The sequence below is a fragment of the Triturus cristatus genome, chromosome 12 (assembly GCF_964204655.1).
Source record: "Triturus cristatus chromosome 12, aTriCri1.1, whole genome shotgun sequence".
In the NCBI taxonomy this organism is placed as follows: domain Eukaryota; kingdom Metazoa; phylum Chordata; class Amphibia; order Caudata; family Salamandridae; genus Triturus; species Triturus cristatus.
Window position 1 is genome coordinate 131,562,997 of NC_140595.1, and position 21,028 is coordinate 131,584,024.

Sequence of the window (21,028 nt, forward strand, 5' to 3'; positions counted from 1 at the left end):
GGTCCACGACCCCACCCCGCCCTGTTTGTTGCAATACCACATGGCGGTGGTGTTGTCCGTGAACACCTGCACGACACTTCCCCGGACAGAGGGAAGGAAGGCTTTCAGTGCAAGCCGGATCGCTCGCAGCTCCAACAAGTTGATGTTGATGCCTCTGATCTCCGCCTCTCCCATATGGCCACCCCATCCCAGGAGGGACGCATCCGTCACTACGACATGCTCCGGTAGGGGTAGGGAGAGGCTCTTGCCCGTGACCCAATCGCGGTCCGTGAGCCACCACTGCAACTGCTGTGCAGTGCCCTCCGAGATCAAGACATGGTCGGACAGGTTGCCGTGATGCTCGGCCCACTGAAACTTCAGGTCCCACTGCAGAGCCCGCATGCGCCGCCTGGCATGATGCACTAGTAGGATGCAGGAGGCCATCAGTCCCAGAAGCCGCAACACTAGCCTGACTGAAACCCAGGATAGAGGCCAAAAGATGGGAATCAGGGCCTGTAAATCCCGGACCCGCTGCTCCGGTGGATGGACCCGGAACTGCGCCGAATCGAGAACCGCTCCGATGAAGAGGTGCTTCTGAGAGGGGCTCAGGTGTGACTTCGGCACGTTGATGGAAAACCCCAGCAAATGCAGGAGATCCGTAGTCTGGAGGTGGGAGACGACTGCCTGGGGCGAGCCCGCCTTCAACAACCAGTCGTCGAGATAGGGGACGACTGGAACCCCTGATCTGCGCAGATGAGCTGCGACCACTGCCATCACTTTCGTGAACACCCGAGGAGCACTGGTAAGGCCGAAGGGGAGCACGGTGAACTGAAAGTGCTCCTAACCCACTGTGAACCGCAGGTAACGCCGGTGGGCCGGCAGGACGGGGATGTGGAAATATGCGTCCTGCAAGTCCAACGCTACCATCCAGTCTCCAGGGTCTAGGGCAGCTAAAACCTGAGCCAAAGTCAACATTTTGAACCGTTCCTTCCGGAGGAAGGCATTGACGTTCCGGAGGTCCAAGATAGGGCGTAGGCCCCCTTTGCCCTTCTTGGGAACCAGAAAGTAGTGGGAATAACAACCACAACCTACTTCTGGGCTCGGAACGCGCTCGACAGCCCCCTTGGCCAAGAGGGCCGAAACCTCCTCGTGGAGAAGATTCAAATGATCCCCCGAGATACGGTGGTGCTGCGGTGGCATGGCTGGAGGGGTCGTCTCGAAGGGGAGGGAGTAGCCCCTTCGGACGATTTGCAGCACCCACCTGTCCGACGTGATGGAACGCCAGTGGAGCAGGTGATGGCGAACTCTGCCGCCCACTGGCGTGGAATGGGCCTGAAAGCTCGGACTAGGAAGGCTTTGAGGCGGATGCTGCCGGGGTGGATGTGGACTGACCGCGTCTTACTCCGGTACCGCCTCGGCGGAAATCACGTCCGCGACCGCGTGCAGGCTGGTTCTGCGGCCGGTGGCTAGGCGGACGTGAGGAGGTGCCCCTTCCTTGGCCACGAAAGGAGCGAAAAGCGGAAGGTTGTGGCCGCGGGGCCGAGAGGCCCAAGAACGTGGACGTAGCCCGGGAGTCCTTGAAGCGAGCCAGCGCACTGTCCGCTTTGTCACCAAAAAGGCGAGCGCCATCAAAAGGCATGTCCATGAGGGTGCTCTGGACATCCCCTGAAAAAGACGTGGACCGCAGCCAGGCGTGACGTCGAAGCGCCACCGTGGTAGAAATCGCCCTACCCAGCGAGTCCATAGTGTCGAGTCCACATCGGATTGCATGGCGCGCTGCATCTCTCCCATCGGCCAGGCCCGAGGAAAGCCGCGCCCGGGCCTCCTCCGGGCACAGTGGCAGCACGTCCTCCACCGCATCTCACAGAGAGTGGGAATAACGGTCCAAGAGACAGGCGGTGTTCAAAGACCGCAGGTCCAAACTGAGCGAAGAGAACAGCTTCTTGCCAAACTGTTCCAGTCTCTTGGAATCCCGGTCCGGAGGAGCGGACTGGAAGGAGGATTGGGAGGTAGAGACCTGGATAACCAGACTCTCTGGGGTGGGTTGTTGGGACAGAAAACTGGGGTCGCCCGGAGCAGGGCGGTGGCGCCTGGCAACGTTCCTATATACAGGAGGGACTGTGGAGGGCTTGGACCAGGTGCCCTGCAGAACGTCAGTGAGGGCCTCATTGAATGGCAGCAGAGGCTCAGTGGAGCATGCGGCAGACTGAAGCACCTCAGTGAGGATGTTAGTCCTCACAGCCACGGCAGGCAGCTCAAGCCCAAGGGCTTCGGCCGCTTTGCGCAGCACCACAGAAAAAGCTGCACCCTCCTCCGAAGCCACAGTCGGAGGAGAAATGAATCCAGTGTCCGGAGAGGTATCCAACCCACTGGCCTCCCCCAGTTCATCTGCCCAGTCCTGTGCAAGTTGGCTCTGAAGGGCCATAGGGTCATCAGACCCCTCCCAGTCGCCCCGTCATCCGATTCCTGGTAAACAGGAGGAATGATCGGAGCCGGTCGATAGACAATATGTGTCTCTAGCGGCGTCGGATGCGGCGTCGGGCGGCGCCGCATCGGTGTCGGGACCGGACAGGGGCTGAACCGGGGATCGACGTCGACCGGAGCCGGCGTCGGGGGTGGTATCGGTGTCGGCGCCGGCGGAGGAGGCGTTACGAGGCCGACCGGCGTCGACGGGGGCCCAGGCTCAGGCCCCTCGGGGGACCTGCGGCATCGGGGCCGGAGCCTCCAACGGCGCCGGGGCCGGAGCCGCCGGCATGCGAGGTCGCCCAGTCGAGTCCGCGGGGCCCGAAGGCGCGCCAGCGGGCGTCGACGGCGGGGCCAGGCTCCTCATGGCCGAGAGGAAGGCACTGACCTCCGCCGGCGTCGCGTCAGTCCCAGGGACTGTCTGGTATGGGGACTTGCGCGGCTCCTGCCGGAACCACCCGGACCTTCGGCTGAGTCGCGCGACCGGCGAGGGGAGTCCGAAGAGCGGTGTCGCTTCTTGGACTTCTTGGAGTGCCTCGACTTACCCGAAGACTTCGAGCCAGACGAGTGACGATGTCGGGTGCGGCTCCGCGACCGATACTTGGACCTCCCCCTGGACCGGGATCGAGAGCGACGCGGAGCCGAGTGGCGAAGCTCGAGAAGCTTGCGGGACCGCTCCCGCCTAGCTTTCGAGGTCAGGGCCATACAATCGGAGCACGACACCGCGTTGTGGTCAAGGCCCAAGCAGTACAGGCACCGGCGGTGATGATCGGTCACCGACATCAGTCGGTGACAGTCGTCGCAGGCCTTGAAACCAGGCATCCTACCGGCACCAGAATCGAGAATTGACCAAAAAGAGTCAAAAATTGACTAAAGGGGTAGCTCTCCCGGATCTGCGCTTACTGGCGCGGAAAAAAGAAGAACTGACGTCAGCGCGCGAGGGCAGCGTCTAAGTACTCCGACGACGTCATTCCGGCGCACGACGCCGACGACGGACGCGGAGCCGCAGACGACGCCTAGCGACACGCAAGGGGTATTGCTGACGAAAAATCTTCCGGATCCAGTCTGACGCCTGGGGATATTCTAAGGTGAGGAATCTAACCAACGTGTTTCTTTCAGATGAGGCCTTAAGGTGAAATGCAGCAGACGTAGAGAGCTGATGCTGCAGGGGCTGGGAGACTGTCACCTGACATTCCTGAGCACCGACCACACTGCATGGGAGACTCAACGTGTCACTTTCACAGTGTGTGCCATGAAGGTCATGCGATGCACACTGGGTCACTATCAGGCGGAGGTGCCAGCAAGCAATGTCAAGCAGAATTTAGACCCATGCCCCACACTTGAGCCCCGCTATCATGTCTCACGGAGCTACCCAGTAAAAGAATGAATGAATACACACTATGTATGTGTGTGAACCATTAAAACCCATTCCTCTGTATACAATCAGCAGTGAAAGCTATAGAGAGGAGAAACCCATCTGTTTGTATGTTCAAAATGGCTTTGCAAAGGGTGATCACTAATCACGTAGCCAGAGTTCACCCGTCCAGGTCAACATTTTCGGTTTAGCCGGAATGAACTCATGTACACAATAAATAAATTGGCCACATCTATTGGACGACACATGCATCAAGACACAGATCAATGTATCCACTTATAATGTTAATAGTGCTCGTAGCTTACTCATACCTCTTGAGACTCCAAAACGTCAGCCACCACTTACCTTGACCTAGCCTGCAAAAACATATTAGTGGAGGGTGTTCAATATCCCAAACATTCCCGGACGATACACCGTTGGACTTGTGCTAAGCTTCTTACCCACAATACAAGCATGCACCTGGATTAATTTAAAAGATAGCAGTGGGGGACTGCAGTAGAGTGCACAGGTCACGAAGCCTAAAAAAACACAGTCCTCAGCTCCACTTGATGGCCCCCTTTCGACTTGTGCATATGGGGCTCTTGTGAGGGCAGCCGAGCACCTTGGAACAGGGTGGCATGGGAGCAGTGTGGAACTGATTCCGAGCATCCCTCTCAAAGGCAGCAGCTATGACACTTGCCATCCTTAGAATCATCATGGTAGTGCGCCCAGGAAGGCCCACAGCCATTGACTGAGCTTGGTTGCCTTTCTTGAGAGAGGAACATGCAATGAGCAGACTACAGAGCTCACCTCCTAACACCCATGCCCTGTCCAGAGTCTACATATATTTAAAGTGTGGACATCATCCTCACTGACTTCCTCAGTGGCACAGAACCCACTCAAACCTACTACTGGGTTTGTCAATACTTGTTGAATTACATAAAAGCCACTGACAATACTTGTAATGCAGGCTAACAAGAATGGATAAAGCCAAAGCCAAACGATGAACACAGCCAGCTAACAAGTAATAGGTAGCAGCAGATGGAGGTGGGGGAAACATTCTGCACTGGGGTAAGAGGAGGGCTGAAGAGAGTTACAGTGACAATTAGGGGGTACGGATAAAACACTTCTCCAAAGTTAAATTCTACTGTGGCTTCAATGGCAGCCATTCCAACTAACGGCTCATCAGTAAAAATTATAATAGGCAATAACTGAAGGTGGCTGACCTAAATCCCACTTGCAGTATGTATATATTTGGCACAGCATTGATAACGTGTTATCTGCCTGACAGCTACAGTTGTCTGCAGTGAGACCTAAATACAGAATATTTATAAACCCGACTTGTCTACATAACTTGCATTCCCTGGATGTCCGCTTTTACAACAAAAAAATACATATACAGTAGTTTGGTCATGTTTGTGTTAGGGTGACATGTCTGAAATGCTATTTTACCCGCATCCTTCCTCCCAAACAAATGTAATCCCCTGTTCTACTTTTGCTTCTACAAGTGCTGGTCTAGATTAAGGTTTTAATGTCTAAGGTTTTAATGTTAAAAAGGAAGGCAACAAAAACAGAGGCAGACAATCCCTCACTTACTTCACTGGTGACCTCCCAAAACGGTCTTCGGTGCTTGTTACCCAGCGAAGTGACAGGTATGAGTATATTAAAGGGAGCGCGGTGACCCAGTCTTCATAGCCGCTCAGACTGCTCACATCATCGATGGAGAGTTGAGCTCCTCAGAATAGAGGAGCTCGCATAGAAGTGATTCATCTCCACGAGGAACTTCACTGGCATACAGTGTGCATTCAAGATAGTTTATTTTTACCTTTATTCCCAACATTACTAAACGCGAGCAACCTGGGTTTTCAAAGCTTTGATAACACCATCTGGAATATTCACTCAAAATTCTTTTTTTTTTTCAATGACTAATGCTATCAAAAACACAGTCATTTTAGAGTTACTTTTCAAATGAGAAATTGGATAAGAGCATGTTACGCAATGCGAAGAGCAGGTCATATGACTCGTTGAGAAGAGCAACTGTAGGTCTATCAAAAATATAGCCGCTCTTTGAAGCAAACGCCTAGATTTTAATACTACACTTTGTAAATAATCAGTTTGTAAATACACAAGCATACAACACTTATTTTCAAGTCTTTTAGTGCATGTCAGCAAGCTCACTTACATTCCAATCACGTTACGGAAAATTATAGAAGTGGAGTGAGAATAACAGCACGTAGAGGAAAAGTGCTATAATACAGTAATTTGTATAGAGCACAAATGCCCACTGTGAGCTTCTCAATGCTTTTAACTGAATGACAAGAAGATTAGACCCCCACAAACTCTGATGTTTTTTAAGATATTTTTTTGTACAACGTGTGATGCATGATTCTTCTTCTTTCCATTTGACAGAGCTGTATATTTGAGATATTACTATGTAATGATTCTAATATGTACGGAGGTTTTGTACCTTACATTTCTCTTCTGTTTTCTTTTATTTCCAGGAGGAAAGGAAGGGGCCCAGACACTGGCACGCACACTTCACGGGCAACCTACCCTTTTCCCCTTATCTTCACTTATTACCATGACTGGTTGGTCTCTGAAAGCACGTATGACTTTGTATAGTTCGATCACTAATTATTACATTCTGGGCACTTGCCCTTTTTGACCTTGGTTATTATTAATTTCCTTATAGCAAGCCCACGTTAGCTTTCTTTATCAGAGATCTAGCATTCTAGACTTGTTTATACACTTGTATTTGCATATTGGGTCGTTTAAGCTCCTATTTAGACAAGAGCTTTGTTACAATGGTTTACCAGTATTGGCAGCACTTCGTTTAGGGGCACTTGCCCTTCTCGTACTGTTCCTCCTAAACAGTGTTGACAGAGCATTTTTCTTGTCATGCAATAACCGTTGAATACATATTCTATTTACTAGTTGACGTATGCATGTTATATCTGTCAGTTATTTAACAATGTTATATCTGTCAGTGAGCTTGCTATATTATATTTTTCGAATCATACACAATGTGTTCAGCACCATTTTCTGACAAAGGCTGACATAGCTCCACATGTATGGCGATAGTGTATACCATTTATTGTGTTTTACAATGTGTTTGACAGTCCAAGTCCATTCTGGCAGCTATTTTACATTACTTTTCACGTTACCACACTGTGGCAATATACCATTCCAAGATGTCTGCCGTTATAGCTTCAGAACGACAATGTTTGTCCTTTGTCTATGCTCACTACTTGAAACTTTATCAGTCATGGTTTTCATTGCACTGTTGTATTACGTGAACAAGGCTTCTTCGTAAGCTGAAACGCGTTGTAATTAAACACCCTTGAATCTCTGGTCTGTTCGGTGATTCGTATTACTGAGAGCGCACGACTAGCAATTCTCTCGACTGGATTTATTACCGGCTTGCTCCGCCGGTGTGTGTGCCACCTTCTTTGGGTCCTCAGCTGTCGGAAGGAGCGACTTTGGTGAATAATATATATATATATATATATATATATATATACATATACATACATACATATATATTACCTACTGGCGGTCGCCAATAGGTAGTTATAGTCAGGACCTATTTTCCATAGGAAATCCGCAACATTCTATTTGGAATAACTTTGGCGCCCGTTGATGAATCTTCGCAAAATTTTCAAAACTTTAGGCCAGCTCTGGGCTTCTCCTATCCTGAAAGTCTCGGGATGATTCGTGTAGCGGGGGCTGAGAAAAAAGGGGGGTCCCAAAACGTGTTTTCACCATGCAATTTCCCATAGGACCTTTAGCCGCAGCTACAGCCCGAACTGCTGAACGGAATTACACCAAATTTGGCAGAAAGGTAGACCTTGGTTCAGAGTCGTGCCTTTTGCTTAAATGGTGTGAATCCGTTCAGTAGTGCCTGAGAAAATCAAAATCACATGTATATCTGGGCGGAGCCTAACCACACATCTCATCGTGAGATCTGATTGACTGTCAGCACTTCATCCAAGAAGTGTTGGCAGCCGTCTTGGGACCAATATACATGATAGCACCTCATTAAAAAGCATTGCAGTTAATAGAAGGTTTTAAGACTTTAGTTACATTATAAATCATTTGTTGATGATACCATACTCATTTTAGGAATTGTGGTGTGTTCTAAGGTGATTTTACCATGTGAAAAAGCCTTCTGCTGTGATATCATGAATCATGTTTGAGAGAAATCTATTTTCTCATGCTTTTCCCCACAGAGGTTTGGAAGGTGATCTATAAGCTAAACTGAGAGCATATTTTCTGTAAATTAACATTATCTTTCTCAGTCATGCGAGAATGAAGTCTGACATTCTCAGTAAAACATGTACATCCAACAAGGGCAGAGACAGTCAGTTGATTCCTTTGTGTTCTACTGCAGCTTCCCAGAGTGTTCTAAAGAACAACTAGAGCGCTAACAGTCCTACTTATGACAAACGTATTGCACACCTGAAGCCATCTTGATTGGAATAAAGTGGTAACACTTAAAACATTTAATTTGCAAAGGAACAAAATGAGGGGGTTCATTTTGCCATAGAAATTATGATTAGTGATGCAGAAAGAAAAAATAGGGCACATTTTGATTTCTCAAATCCTCTTCTATTTCATAAAAAAATTCTGACATGCAAACTGAAACATGCACTTTGAATACCAGCAGCAGACTTCCGTGGTGAGCAGTAGCTTTACTACAGTGATCTAATGAGCAACTAGAGTGCTAACATTCAGAATTTATGGCTAATGTGCGACACATCTGAATGCCTTCTTGATGGAACCAAAGTAAAAAAACTGAAAGTATTTCCTACTGAGGAGACTGCAGTAAATAAGGAAATTAGGAAACTTCATAACAAATAAGTCTCCCAAAATGGCCACCAGAGACAAAAGAGCCCAAATATCACCATGATGTAGCCCAAGTATAGCCCAATGACAGAATGTCCCAGAGTGTTCCTAAGAACAACGAGAGCGCTTACTGTCTTACTTATGACAAAGGTATGGCACACCTGAAGCCATCTTGATTGGAATAAACTGGTAACACTTAAAACATTTAATTTGCAAAGGAACACAATGAGGGGGTTCATTTTGCCATAGAAATTATGATTAGAGCTAAAGAAAGAAAGATTAGGGCACATTTTGAGTGACTTCTCAAATCCTCTTCTATTTCATTAAAATATTCTGACATGCAGACTGAAACATGCACTTTTAATACCAGCAGCAGACTTCCGTGGTGAGCAGTAGCTTTACTACAGTGATCTAATGAGCAACTAGAATGCTAACATTCAGAATTTATGGAAAATGTGTGACATATCTGAATACCTTCTTGATGGAATGAAAGTAAAAAACTGAAAGTATTTCCTACTGAGGAGACTAAAGTAAATGAGGAAATTAGGAAACTTCATAACAAATAAGTCTCCCAAGATGGCCACCAGAGACAAAAGAGCCCAAATGCAGCACAAAAATCACCCAGTTGTAGCCCACATGTAGCCCAATTACAGAAGTGTGCAAAACACTTATTTTTTGTGTTTTTGCAGTTTTATATAGTGCAGACTTGTCAGGTATTGGAGTGCTTTACATGAGCATTGGTTACATCACACAAGATCAAATTCATTTTGGTAGTAGACATGGGGAGACTAAGTGATTTGACCAGAATCACAGAATGTTGAGCTGAAGCAGAAACTCCAACCTGGTTCCCCAGTTGCAAAGTCTGCAGCTCTGGAAGTAACACCACATCCTCTCCCCTAAGTGCAACATTTAATAAAGTGGTCAACTGGATAAAAAAACAAAGATAACAAATAATTTAAAAGTGCTTTGTCGCTATTTGAAAACTCTGAAAATATGTCCTCATTTTAGTTTTTTAGAGCACCAACCATAATTTTGATGCAAATAAGACCCTCTCATATACGTAATTTCTAAAGGAAATGCTCTAGGAGTTACAGCTTTGATTACATCAAGATGACGTCAGACGTTCCACACTTTTGTAATAAATATAGAATGTTAGCAATCTAGTTGCTCATTAGGATACTGTTGAGAGGCAGAGGCCAGGGGCACGGACTCTGAAAATTGAAGGCAGGTAGGAGGGTGCAGAGGCAATAATTTGACCACACTGGGCAGGCAGGAAGGGCAGTGGCAGCACAACAAACTATGGAGGGCAGTGGAAAGGGGGGCAGGGGCAACAAACCAACAATACAGGACTGGCAAGAGAGGCTGTGGCAATATAATAGACCATTGTGGGCAGAAGGAAGAGGCAGTGGTAGTACAACCATACATGCCAACAGACCCGATTCAGCCAGGAAACGTCCTATGTTTTAAAGCTCAAATGGGCTTTATTTGATCTGTCTCCTGTCTACAATCTCCTGTTTTTCAATGCAACTCAAAGGGGAAAATCAATACCCCAGTTTTTTTTCAAAATCTCCCTCTTACCAAGTTCAAAATGTTCGCAAGTATGGTACATTGGATCATGGAAGGCAGGAGGAATTGGGGTAGGGACATGGACTCGGATAACAGAGGAGGGACATGGAGAGGTGCACCAAACTGACCCTACAGGGCAGGCATCAGGGTTTGCAGCAGCACAATACACCACACAGGGCATGCGGGACGGGAGTGCAGCACAACAATCCATAGAAAGCAATAGGGAGGGGACAGGACCATGCACATGTACAACAGAGAACAGAGGGGAAAGAGGCAATGGTAGCTAGCTGACCATAATGGACAGACAGGAGAGAAAGCTGCAGCATAACAGACCATAAAGGGCAGGAGGGACGGATCAGGGGCATTACAATGGAACAGACAAGCCAGGAGGGAGGGAATAGGGGTCTGCACATGGAAACAGAAGGCTGGGGGAGAGGGGGCAGGAGCAGCAATATAACCATGGAGGCCAGGCAGGATGGGCACTAGAAACAAGACACACCATGGAGAGCAACAGTGAGACTATGATGGCATACACACAGAGGAGGGAAGGTGGGAGGGGGTTAGGGGCGGCTAGCTGACCACACAGGGAAGGTGGGAGGGACCGTGGCAGCACAGAAGACGATGCATGGCAAGCAGGAGCGTTAGTGTCAGCACAATGACTATGATGGGCAAGAAGGAGGGTGCAGGGGCATGCACAAAGGACCATGGAGGATAGAAGGGAGGGTCAGGACCTGGGCACAGACAAGAGAGTTCAGGGGAAGGAGCCTCAATACAGACCGCGCGGGGCAGGCAGGAGGAGCAGTTGCAGCACAACAGACCAGGGAGGGCAGAAGGGTGTGGCAGTAAAATGGACCATGGAGGACAGGAGGAAGGGGATAGGGGCATGGCATGTGGACAGGTAGGGTGGAGGTGGCAGGGACAGGTTACAGTCATCTGACAATGCTAGGCAGGTGAGAGGGGAGTGGCAGCTCAACAGAACACCCAGAGTAGATAGGAGTGGCAGGTCCATGGAACATGGTGGGCAAAAAAGGATGGAGCAGGGGCATGCACAAAGACATCGGAAAGCAGGGGGAAGGAGAATAGAGGCAGCAAGCTAAGCACAGAGGCTAAGCAGGAGGACAATGATGGGGCATAGAATTGGGCAATGGAGGGCAGGAGGAGTGGACTGGTACATCATGCTAAATGGAGGGCAGTGGCAGCACATCAGACCATGCATGGCAGGAGGGAGGAGGCTAGTCCAGGGATTCAGACAACAGAGGATAGGGAGGAGGTGGATGGGGCAGCAAGCTAACTGTTCAGAGAAGGTGGGTATTAGGAACTTTATTGTTTTTAAAATGTGTGTGTGTGCGAACTACTTAAAATATGAACAAGTATGCAGCATAATCTCACTTTTATTCAGGAAGAAGAGGACGTTTGTGACTGCGACTCCGGGCTCACTTGGCAGAAACACCCCGACCCTCCACCCTGCATCGCAAAATGTAATGCCCGGGAAAAGGGTAGGTGAACGCAGTGTTATATAGAACATAGTCCTGAGAGCACGATTGAAAATGAAAACTAGATATAGTGTATGGTATAAACTATGCACCAAAAAGTGTGATATAAAATGAACCGGGCGTGAAATATAATATGCAATACATTGTGCGCAATGACAGATTCATTGGAGAGCGTGAGATAGCACAGGCACTAGCACGTGCTATGCGATATGCGCCTTGGAGTGTAATATGCACAGGGCAGTGTTGTGTAACTTAACTAGTCTCTAAAGTTGTAATATAAAATATGTGCTGGGGAGTGTAACGTTGCATATGCACTGTGACAAAGATATGGATCCCATATTGTAACCTGTATGGCATAGCGCTGTGCGTTATAACATAGGCATCGAGGAAGGCACGTTAGATGGGGCAATATAACCTGTGCGAAGGCAAGTGTGGCATGACATTCACAGGGTGGTGTTACAGTGCACATGGGCTAGAGAGTGTCATAGCATACGCACTAGCTGGTGGAATACAACACAGAGGTGTGTGGCACTCGGCGGGCACTGGTGGGTGTAACACAGCATTGGGCTCAGCCAGGAGCACGCTGTGACTCTCAAGTTAGGTTCACTCTCAAGTGAGGTTCGTCTCCTTTCCAGAGAGTAAAATAAAAAGTATTACACATCCGGCGGTGGATGTGTGTTTTATTAACAGTGAGGGGGGTTTCTTGCATAGTTTTGGTCGAATTTTTGTCGAATCTCCTTTGAATGGCATGGTGTGCGTGTGTATTAAATGTGCCCGTCAATACCTACCCATGTTTGTATAAATTAACGACAAGGGTGTCTACTTGGAGAGTACCCACCGGCGGGGGCGCCGGGATTAGGCACGGTAGGGCGTCAGACACGTCAGAGCTTCACTAGCGGTGTAAATACATTCCACGTGGATTCATTGTATGCATAGTCGCCTTTTAATGAATATCACGCAAATCGTCATGGTGATAGGTACAAACGGTTTGTCCAGCATGTCCTAGGTGTTTCTATAAATATATTAAAATAAAATATAAAAAACAAAGGCCGGACCCGGGGGATGGGGTCCCCAGGGCCATAAGTGGCCTGAGGAGGGGGGCAACGCAGCCCCCCCCCCCTCTAAAGAGTTAAAAAATAAAATAAAAAAAAATGCCATGCCCCGGGGGTTGGGGTCCCCAGGGCCGATTAAGGCCTTGGGAGGGGACCACGCTGCCCCCTTCCCAATTTTTTTAAAAAATAATTAAATTAGGGGGCAGGCCCTGGGGGATGGGGTTCCCAGGGCCAATAAATTAGAAAATGAAGGGGGGCCACACAGCCCCCCTTCTTAAAAAAATAAAATAAATAAATGACCAGCATCGCGCCGGAGGCCACGCCCCCTCCTTGTAGCACTCTGCAAACGCGCCCCCTGGCGAGTTGTAAGTTGGGGAATGAATTCCCCTTCAATACTGTGGGTTCCCTGAGGGCCAACCAGCCCAACAGGTATCTCCAGTATGCGCCAGGGAGCTGCGCTGCAGACAGGTGTTCTGAGGCCACGCCCCTTTTTACACCTCTCTGCAACGCAGCTCTGTGGCGCTTACTGGAGGTACCTAGTGGGCTAGTTTGACCCTAGGGACCCTTAGGATTCAAGGGGACTTAATCTCTCAACTTAGAACGGCCACAGGGCGCGTTTACACAGTGGTGAAGGGAGGGGACGGGGTCTGAGGTGAGGTGTGCAAACACGCCCTGTGGCGCGTTTTAAGTTGGGGAAATAATTCCCTTTCAATCCTGAGGGACCCTGGGGGCCAACTAGCCCACCAGGTGCTTCCAGTAAGCGCCACTGTGCTGCGTTGCAGAGAGGTGGTGCAGGCCGTGCCCCTTTTTACACCTCTCTGCAATGGCGCTTACTGGACGTACCTAGTGGGCTATTTTGCCCCTAGGGACCCTCAGGATTCAAGGGGACTTAATCTCTCAACTTAGAACGGCCACAGGGCGCGTTTACACAGTGGTGAAGGGAGGGGGCGGGGTCTGAGGTGAGGTGTGCAAACACGCCCTGTGGCGCGTTTTAAGTTGGGGAAATAATTCCCCTTCAATCCTAAGGGCCCCTGGGGGCGAACTAGCCCACCAGGTGCTTTCAGTAAGAGCTACTGAGCTGCGTTGCAGAGATGTGGTCCAGGCCGTGCCACTTTTTACACCTCTCTGCAACGCAGCTCTGTGGCGCTTACTGGAGGTACCTATTGACTTGTTGGACCCTAGGGACCCTCAGGATTCAAGGGGACTTAATCTCCCAACTAAAAACGGACACACGGCGTGTTTACACAGTGGTGAAGGGAGGGGACGGGGCCTAAGTTAACGTGTGCAAACACTCCCTGTGGCGCGTTTTAAGTTGGGGAAATAATTCACCTTCAATCCTGAGGGACCCTGGGGACCAACTAGCCCACCAGGTGCTTCCAGTAAGCACCACTGCGCTGCGTTGCAGAGAGGTGGTCTAGGCCGTGCCTCTTTTTACATCTCTCTGCAACGCAGCTCTGTGGCGCTTACTGGAGGTAACTAGTGGTCTAGTTGGACTCTAGGGACCCTCAGGATTCAAGGGGACTTAATCTCCCAACTTAAAACGGCCACAGGGCGTGTTTACACAGTGGGGAAGGGAGGTGACTGAGGTGACGTGTGCAAACACGCCCTGTGGCGCGTTTTAAGAGGTAGTTTTAATCCCCCTGCCCTATTATATACTAGGGGCTTACAGAGTAGGTCATGCTAATCACAGGGGGACCCCAACGCATAGTGTTCCCTAGTGTATGTAGGTGTTTTCACTGTATTCTGAGTGTCTTTTAACATAGCACTGGCTCTAGGACTGGTTAGTCAGACTCAGTTACCACCAGTATCCTTCTGAAAAAGTTGAGGGTACAGGATGATTTTGCAACAAGGCTTCTTTCTGCTCTTCTGTTTGTTCTTTCTGCACGTTATCCTTCTTCCTGCACTTTTCTTCGTCTTTGAGGACTTCTGTTGCTTCTTTCTGCATTTCTTTTTTTTCTTTCTGTGCGTTTTATCTTCTTTCTTCACATGTCCTATCTCTGTAGGCATAGTTAAGAATTAGCATTTAAATAACCTTTGAAATTCACTGAAAAAAACATAGGTTTCAGGCATGTTTTAGTTAGGAATTAGCATTTAAAAAACCTTAGAAATTCACTGAAAAAACCATAGAATTACTGAATAGGTTGTTGTAACTGGTATTGGTATGTCCATTGTTTTGAAAATTTTATTTTCTATTTTTGAATCTGTGTATCAAAGGTTATATTAGGGGGAGAGGAGATCTGCCACTCTATCACAAGGATGATGTCATGAGTGATGTCATTTGAGATGTCATCAGTGATGTCATGAGTGATGTCAATGACCATGTCATGAGTGATGTAATATGTGACGTTATCAGCAGTGCATTGCGGGCGTGCGAGTTATAGTTAGCTGAACTAACTATAACGGGGGAATTTCAATGGTTTTGTACGAGCGAAAAGTCCAGCTAACTATAACGCCCCTGAAACCTATGTTTTTTTCAGTGAATTTCTATGGTTTTTTAAATGCTAATTCCCAACTATAACGTGCCTGAAACCTATGGTTTTTTCAGATATATATATATATATATATATATATATATATATATATATATATATATATATATATATATATTAATATTTTTTTTTACATTGATAAGGATGAGGGCTGCGCGCCCACCCCTCCTTTGCTTTGCCTCTTTATTTTATATTTTTAACAGGAGGGGGCCGCGTGGCCCCCCCTTTCCTGGGCCACTTTTGGCCCCAGGGACCCCATCCCCCGGGGTCTGGCCTCATGTTGAAGACTGCAGGGGAGCCTCAATGCCCCCACGGTCCCAGCCAGCTCCCCATCTCCTGCTGACATGCAGCTCCCCTTGTCCAAAAGCAATCTGCTTTGATACATGGAAGTGAGAGCAGGTTTCCTGCTCTCGCTTCCATGAAGCAAAGCAGTGTTTGCTATGGCAGGGCGGGCCACCGCCCTGCCATAGCAAACTGCAAATGTCCCAGGGGTAGGCACCCCGGGACATTGCTGGAGCCGGCCCTGGGGGTCCCCAGGGCCATAGAGGGCTCCAGGAGGGGGGCTGCGCGCCCCCCATCATGTTTGAAGTCCCGGGGAGGTCTTGGTCCCCGGGGCAGTGTGGGGGGGAAGAGCCCCCCACTTCTTTAATGAAATTGAAGCCCCGGGGAGGTGACGGTCTCTGGGGCTAGGTGGAGCTGTGAGGCCCCCCGCCCTTAATTTTAGTGTGCCCCGGGGAGGTGGTGGTCCCCGGGGCAGTGTGTGGGGGAGTAGGAGCCCCCCCACTTCTTTCATTGTATTGGAGCCCTAGGGAGGTGGCAGTCCCTGGGGCCCCCACGAGGCCCCCGCCCTTAATTTCAGTGCGCCCGGGAAGGCGGCGGTCCCCGGGGCAGTGTGGTGTGGAGCAGGAGCCTCCCACACATTTATTTCAATTGAAGCACCGGGATATAGCTATTTTTAAATTTTAAATTTCTCAGTAACTACTGAACGGATTTACACCATTTAAAGCAAAGAGTGCACTCTGGACCAAGAGCAACCTCTCTGCCAAATTTGGTGTAAGTTCATCAGTTTGGGCTGTAGCCGCGACAAAAGTTACAATAGAAATTAACCTGGAAAAATCGAGCTTTGGGACCCCCTTTTTCCTCGGCCCCCGTTTGACGAATCACCCCGAAACTTTCAAGACAGGAGCTGACCGGAGTGCCACACTAGTTTTGAAAATTTTGCTACGATTCGTCAAACAGCACCAAAGATATTAGCGACCGCCAGTAGGATATAGTGGCACAACCTATCAAGATGGTTTATAACAGGTGAGTCCCATTGGATATGGCACACAAACACCGAAAGAGGACTCGGACCCAGCATTCTTCCTTCCTGATGTATTCTGGGATTCGAAGTCCGTTAAAGAAAATGTTATTATTTGTTGCGGCACAATTGCCGTCCTCTGAGTGCCCTGTCGATTATGCCAGCCATACCACCTATGCGCCGTGGAGTGCATCTTCTACGAGGACCCCTCGACTTGCCACAGGGTCTCGCAGCACTCAGCGCGGAAGCCGGTCAGATGGCCTTAGCTTCTATACATACACATACACATACACATATACACACACACACAAATATATACACACATACACATATAATTCTCAAAATAAAACTCTTTCAGGCTTAGCGATATATACATGTATAAATAGCTAGATCGATATACACATGCACACACGTATATGTGTGCATATATATTTTATAAACAAATATACACACATTTAAAGGAAATATATTTAATAGTATTTTTTTTACATAATTACAAAATAAATTAGTTTCAATTGTATTTCAATTTTTAAAATGTGATCTAATTATTATGTATACTTTTAATTAACTCATTTTATTACACTTCATTTTCATAAAATACCATCCTGGGGCTCTAACAATACATATTACCACACCTATACACTACCAATCACTGAGCCTTAAAAACGTCTTACAACCCTATACATTACCCATCCCCGATGCCTAAAAACTCATCAATAACCATATAAACTACCAATCCCAAAACCCTAAAAAATCCTCCCAATACACTACCCATTAATGAGCCCTATAAATTCATTGCTACCCTTATACACTTCCCACACTGATCCCCAAAAAATCCCCACTATCAGGGTCCCATGGGGAGTCTCTCTAGGGAATTCCTAAGTTTAGCCCTTGGAGGCCCAAACACTAATGGGGCCACTGGGGAAAGGAAATATACCGCACATTTATACATTTCTAGTGATTCTGGAAATTAGTTCACCAGACCGCCTCACCCCATTGAAAGCTAAATCGGAGGCATGGATGGGCCACTTAAAGACAGTGAGTGGAGGGAGGCTCTAATGGCACCACAGGAACTGGCAATATCCTCTAGGCTCTGTATGGTTCAAATGAAATATATCCATGATACATACTTGACGTTGTTGTGGAAGGCCCACTAACACTTGATCTCGCATACACCCGGTGTGCTAAGGAGACGACAGATGTTTTCCATATGGTCTGGATCGTTCCTGTGATTGTGAGGTACTGGTCTACCATCTTTCACTCACACGTACGGACCCTGGAGAGGCCCTCAAATCTCTCCTCACATATAGCCATCTTGGGATTGCTTGAGGACGTTTGAGGGAACAGAGGGGAGTAGTTGTTGGTGGGACTGGGAACTCACATTGCCAAAAGGGACATTGTCCAAGCCTGAAACTTTGCAAACCGCCTACTTTGCTAACCTAGCGCTGGGAGATGGACTAGTGTGCAAAGCTTGAGGATCTAATTTATGTTGCAAGAGGGTGCCCCCATAAGTACAAGAAAATCTGGGGCAAATGGTTGGCTCATTATGGTTTTGTCATGAAGTTCCTACAAATCTATATAGGATCTGCATGTTTAGATAACAAATTAAGCGATTAGTGTCCAGACTGATTCCAGACACCCCCGAAGGATATGTTAGCCTGTAAACCAGCAAGCTCACAGTGCCACTATAAGCCCCCCAACCTTGCCAAGGAGCGAATAGTTTCAGGCAACTATCGGACATGACAACCCTGACTCCTCAGGGATCGTCGAAACAGTACAGTGCTTTTCACTCTGTCACTCGGTCTCAGAGAGATATACAGAATAAACGGTGGGGACGTTTTCAAAAAGCATTTATTCTAGTAAAAGATACGTGTGCTGCAACAACCATTAGACAGAAACAGATGTATACAGTTATAAGCTCCAACAGAGTAAATAAAAGGTAGAATTCTACCATTGTACTAAAACAATGAATATATGCAAGCATATAGATACATGGCAGTAATCATGAGTACTCCTACGATGCAAACCCTAACTAGATGTACCTAAGTGTACCTAGTATGTATGTAGGTGTATAGCCAAGAATCCCCATAGGACAGAGCCAACCCCATAACCTGATGGGAGAGAACAAAGGACCCCGGTCTTGGTCTCGAGTTGGACACCCCGCGAGGGATGTCAGTCCACTGTGTGCTGGAGTGACTGCGGGCAGGGACTTCAGTGTCTCGTGTCAGCATGGAAGCTTCTCCTCTGGTTTGCCCAGCGAAGATGTGGTACTTATATACCCGAAAGCTACCCTCAGGGGTTCTACCTAGATGTGTCATGGCACTGTGGGCTTGTCGGCCAAGGATGACGATAGTGGTGACTTTTGTACAGAGTTATTATGCAGAAGATGGTAATCTTGCTGCGATATTAAGAATCCTCATGCATAATAAATGAGGCTAGTTTTCGAAGAAACCACATGACATTTATTCGGCACCTAACTAGGTAAAGGGTCAGCACCAGAGCCGTTATGTACAACAATGTAAAACAAATGTAGGTAAAAGGTTGTGCAACTACCTAGGCCTATATTGGGGGACATTGGGGTTCATAACAGATTGGAATCATCTGTATCAAGCCAGGTATTGTGTATTCTCCATAACTTCTGTACCTGACCACTTACAGTGTATGGTTTGTAGTTATTTTATTTAAAAAACTGTAAAATCTTGGTTATAAAACAAATCCATTCTACCCCTATACACTACCCATCACAAACACTTAACAGTTTTTACTATGCATCCCAGAACCATATAAACCCATTAGTATCCCTAGTCAGTATTCATCCCTGAGCCCTAACTCTCTTTTCTAGCCTTCTACACTACCCATCCCTAAGCCCTAAAACTTCTAAGTACAAAATACACTACCTATCCCTGGACCTTGAAAACATCTTACTACAACAGCAGAGAGCATACATAGCAGTAGGCACACACAGCAGGCGTAGTACACAAATAAGGATCATGTCATTAAAATGTCAACAGGAGTGAGAGCGCAGACAGAATATAAAAGAAAAGTACACTGAATAAAAAAACAAAAAAAACAATGCTTTAGACATTAGGCCCGCTTCTGAAGTCACACAGCAGGTGTAACTGTAAAATTATATGGGAATATCTTGAACATTAACTTCGATGAAATGAAATTAACTTCGATGAAATGAAATTTGAGGCTGTGCACTTTTAGCATTAAAAAAATCAAAAAGGCCCCAGAGCTAGACCATGCAAGCATGGTTCAAATACATTTGTTTCAAATCACTAAACAAAGGAGAGCAAAAGAGTTGTCTGGCAGTAGAAATTCCTTTATTCACTCGTTATGTCTTTATGGCAATAGACATAATTTGTGTCAATTCAATACTAACCCAGGAACAATTCTGATTATATAGATACAAAAGGATTGAAAATAAAATATGTATCTTTACTAGAGTTAAGCAGCGCTGCACTGCTTTGAAAATATTATGGAAGGAACAAATACAAAAAAGCTGAATATTTAAAATGTACTTTTCTGAGTATGCCACAACTATATAGATACATACTGGGGAATGTAACATTGTACAGTGCAATTTCTGACAGCTAGAAACCAGACAAAAGATACACAAGAATGTTATTGCTATCCTGATCATGTCCTTTCATGGGTGCTTAAAGGGCAGTGGATGCACAAGAATTACCTTGGCATTCTGTTTTCCGCCTTTTAAGTGCACCCCAGAATGTTATAGGTAAACCCAGCAGGCTTTGCCACACAAGCAGAACTTGACACTAATGTTAGAAAAGGATGCTCACAGCCCCCACACTGCATATTCTGGAAAGTTTAGAGGAACCTATTCAAGTAAGCCTAGTGTTTGATTCTGGGAGGCATTTCACACTTTTTTCACACCAATACAAATGCTAATCAGTGGATGGCAGAAGTTGTTTTTTAAGTATTATTTCTCACCTCCTTTAATCCCGACAATTCAGTTGGTGTCTCTGCCGTTGGCACCCAAATCTTCACATCATAATCAAGGCCACTTGTTGCCAAGACTGGCAGATGGGGATGGGGCTCCAGACAGTTTACCTGCAAAAAAAGGCAATGTTCTTATGTTATTTTTCCATAAATAAGGACTGGTTGCTAAAACCCACCAACACCCGCAGCAGGAATAATCATGTATACATGAAACAAAACTAGAATTGGTTTACCAGCCTTGCATTAAGTCGGGTGTAAATCCTACCTCTCGATTGTCCTGTTTTTAAACAGCCAATTGTGGATTTACTTATTGATGGGATCAGAGGAAACCGGAGTGGGAATTTTGTCAGAAAGAAAAAGGCTCCTCTCAATCACCTACAATCTTATAAAGGAAAGGTGAGGCTAAACCAAAAAAACAGAAATGGACCACATTCGTAAAGTTGATAACAGAAAGACACATTAAAACAGGCTAATCAAAATTTGTAATCCGCTAGCATTAAGTTGGGGACTATTAAGAGATGCAG

General features: G+C 47.1%; 1 protein-coding gene across 4 annotated transcripts in view; it reads right to left on the bottom strand.

Moving 5' to 3' along the window:
* DCAF8 (DDB1 and CUL4 associated factor 8) overlaps positions 1-21,028 on the bottom strand; it is a 222,534-nt gene that overhangs the window by 29,045 nt on the left and 172,461 nt on the right. For all 4 annotated transcript variants that reach the window (XM_085638707.1, XM_085638708.1, XM_085638709.1 and 1 more), the window contains one exon: positions 20,496-20,615. In XM_085638707.1, coding sequence (XP_085494833.1) covers positions 20,496-20,615 — 120 coding nt within the window. The remainder of the gene's footprint in view (positions 1-20,495; positions 20,616-21,028) is intronic.